At 39.1% G+C, this 2,090-nt stretch overlaps 1 protein-coding gene across 5 annotated transcripts in view; it reads right to left on the reverse strand.

The window, feature by feature from the left end:
• The window catches only part of ST3GAL6 (ST3 beta-galactoside alpha-2,3-sialyltransferase 6), an 87,063-nt gene that overhangs the window by 5,250 nt on the left and 79,723 nt on the right, over positions 1 to 2,090 (reverse strand). For all 5 annotated transcript variants that reach the window (XM_006769282.2, XM_015567554.1, XM_006769283.2 and 2 more), the window contains one exon: positions 1,050 to 1,202. In XM_006769282.2, the coding sequence (XP_006769345.1) occupies positions 1,050 to 1,202 (153 nt within the window). The remainder of the gene's footprint in view (positions 1 to 1,049; positions 1,203 to 2,090) is intronic.

Here is a 2,090-nt window from a genome sequence, read left to right on the forward strand (position 1 = left end):
CCCCAACCTACACATAGGTAAGAGGCTCCCTCACATCATCTGGTCTGCTGAGTCGTCGTGGAAGTCTAGAAACCAAAATTGTAAATCCAAACGGGTTGATCATTGTAATAAATGCATCACCAGGAACGCAGGTTTTAAAAAACTGTTCTATTCTAATGACAGGCATCCTAATTTTAGGAAGGTGTTTTGATGTGTGTTTCTTTAGAGGACTAAAAATGCCAAGTGTGCTACAGGAGAAATTAGGGCTGGGTAGAAGTGAGCCTGAAGTGAGTTGTCTGTCCTCGGCAACTGAAGTCTCTGTCACACGTTGTGGGGAAGACACAACAAGTCAGTATCAAGATCTACCCTGACATAACACTGGGAGATGATTTCAGGGGACTGGGATTTCATGGGATATAGCCATATACATTATAGCAAATCATATTTCAGTATTAAAAATGTACAGATAACATTTTAATCCTGTCACTTATGCTGTGCCACTAATCTAAATTGGAATTGGGAAAATAGAAAACTCCTCCTCAGTCAATTAAAATAAAAATCTGAAGGATCCAATCTGCCACTGATCCCTAATTCAAGAGAAGCATGAGCTAGTGTCAAAGATGACAACCTTTCTGACCATAAAGATACTTTCATGGGGTTAAAGTGTTATAGACCTTGTCTACTTAACTGGAAAAAAAAACACATGAAAATTATTACTGTGGACATGGCAATGCTTTTAGGTGAATGTGTAATATCTCCAACAGTAGGCTATGTGTATATTTAAATCATGCAAATAGGATACAGTATCTAAGACAATGCTTGGTCCCTGTATGGGTTGTCAGTACTTTACAATAACGGAGATTCTCCCAAGGGTCTGAGGCCCACAGATTGGGAATCACTGTAGTAGAGAACACTGCACTTGATTTTGGTATTTGGTAGCTCTATAACCCCTATCAAGCCCTCAATCTCTCAAAAGCTCTTCGCTATGTAAAATGATACGGTGAGAAGAGAGAAAATAGGCTTTCCAATTCTAAAAAAAATCAATGATTTTAACAAATAATCTGTATTACCTTGTTCATCAAGGACATGGTGGCATTCCCATAGTAGTGCAAAGGGCTCTGGAGGTCAGAAAAGTTGTATCTAAAGCCAGCAAGGTGGACTTCATGACATATGTGAAAGGCCAAGGTGATGGCAATAATTCCTGTCGTCGGGTGTTTGGGTTTCTGGGGAAAGAAGGAAAATTTTTCTTTAAAAATCCAAATGAGATATTTGTTCCCAAGGCATATTTGGGAGGCCTAATCTTATGAATCTTATAATTCAACTAGTTCTAGGAAAAGGCTAACTAACTTTAACCAAGTTACTGCAGTGATAAACTATACTAGTAAGTACCTGACTAGAAAACAAGGATTCCAGATATATACAGAGTGTCCTCACAGTCTCAACCGGATCCTCATTAATTTACAAACAGATGCTACATCCCCTGCACATGTGCAACTACTAAGAAAAGTGCTGTAACAGCTGTTTGACAGGAGGATCTTGGCATTCGAAATTGATGGCCTTCAAAGGAATAAACAGTATATCAACGTTTTATCAACAATTCAAGATTTCCTTTCGGTTAAATGTTTTTCACAGATCCCACGGACATTATATGTGATTAATTATGATTTTGAGGAAAAGAAAACAAACAGTAAAATCAAGTAAACAGCAGAAGGCAAAGAAAGCCTGACAGACGTTTGTGTAAGTTTTTCTTTGCCCCAGGCACTAAGGTGACCATCATATGCTGGAAAAGGAAGTTAATGGTTGGGTTAAAACCTAGGAGTCACCCAACTCACTGATCCGTCACGGTTTCTGGCTCTTGTACCTCTTAATGCCATGTACTTCCTTTCACCACTCCTTCAAGTACTTCATCGTTATAATAATTTCCTTATGGGGACAGACAATTCTCCTGCACCTGTCACCCACAGAACCTATATTATCTCCTGACAATCTTAATCCTGGATAAAGCCACACCCAAGCAGCAGAATGGGCATGAGAAAACATACTTGCCTGGTTGCATGTTACATTTGAATTTAACAGTTCCCCTGAATGAATTTCCATTCCTCCTCTCCAAG

This window comes from Myotis davidii, unplaced genomic scaffold, assembly GCF_000327345.1.
Source record: "Myotis davidii unplaced genomic scaffold, ASM32734v1 scaffold1144, whole genome shotgun sequence".
Classification (NCBI taxonomy): domain Eukaryota; kingdom Metazoa; phylum Chordata; class Mammalia; order Chiroptera; family Vespertilionidae; genus Myotis; species Myotis davidii.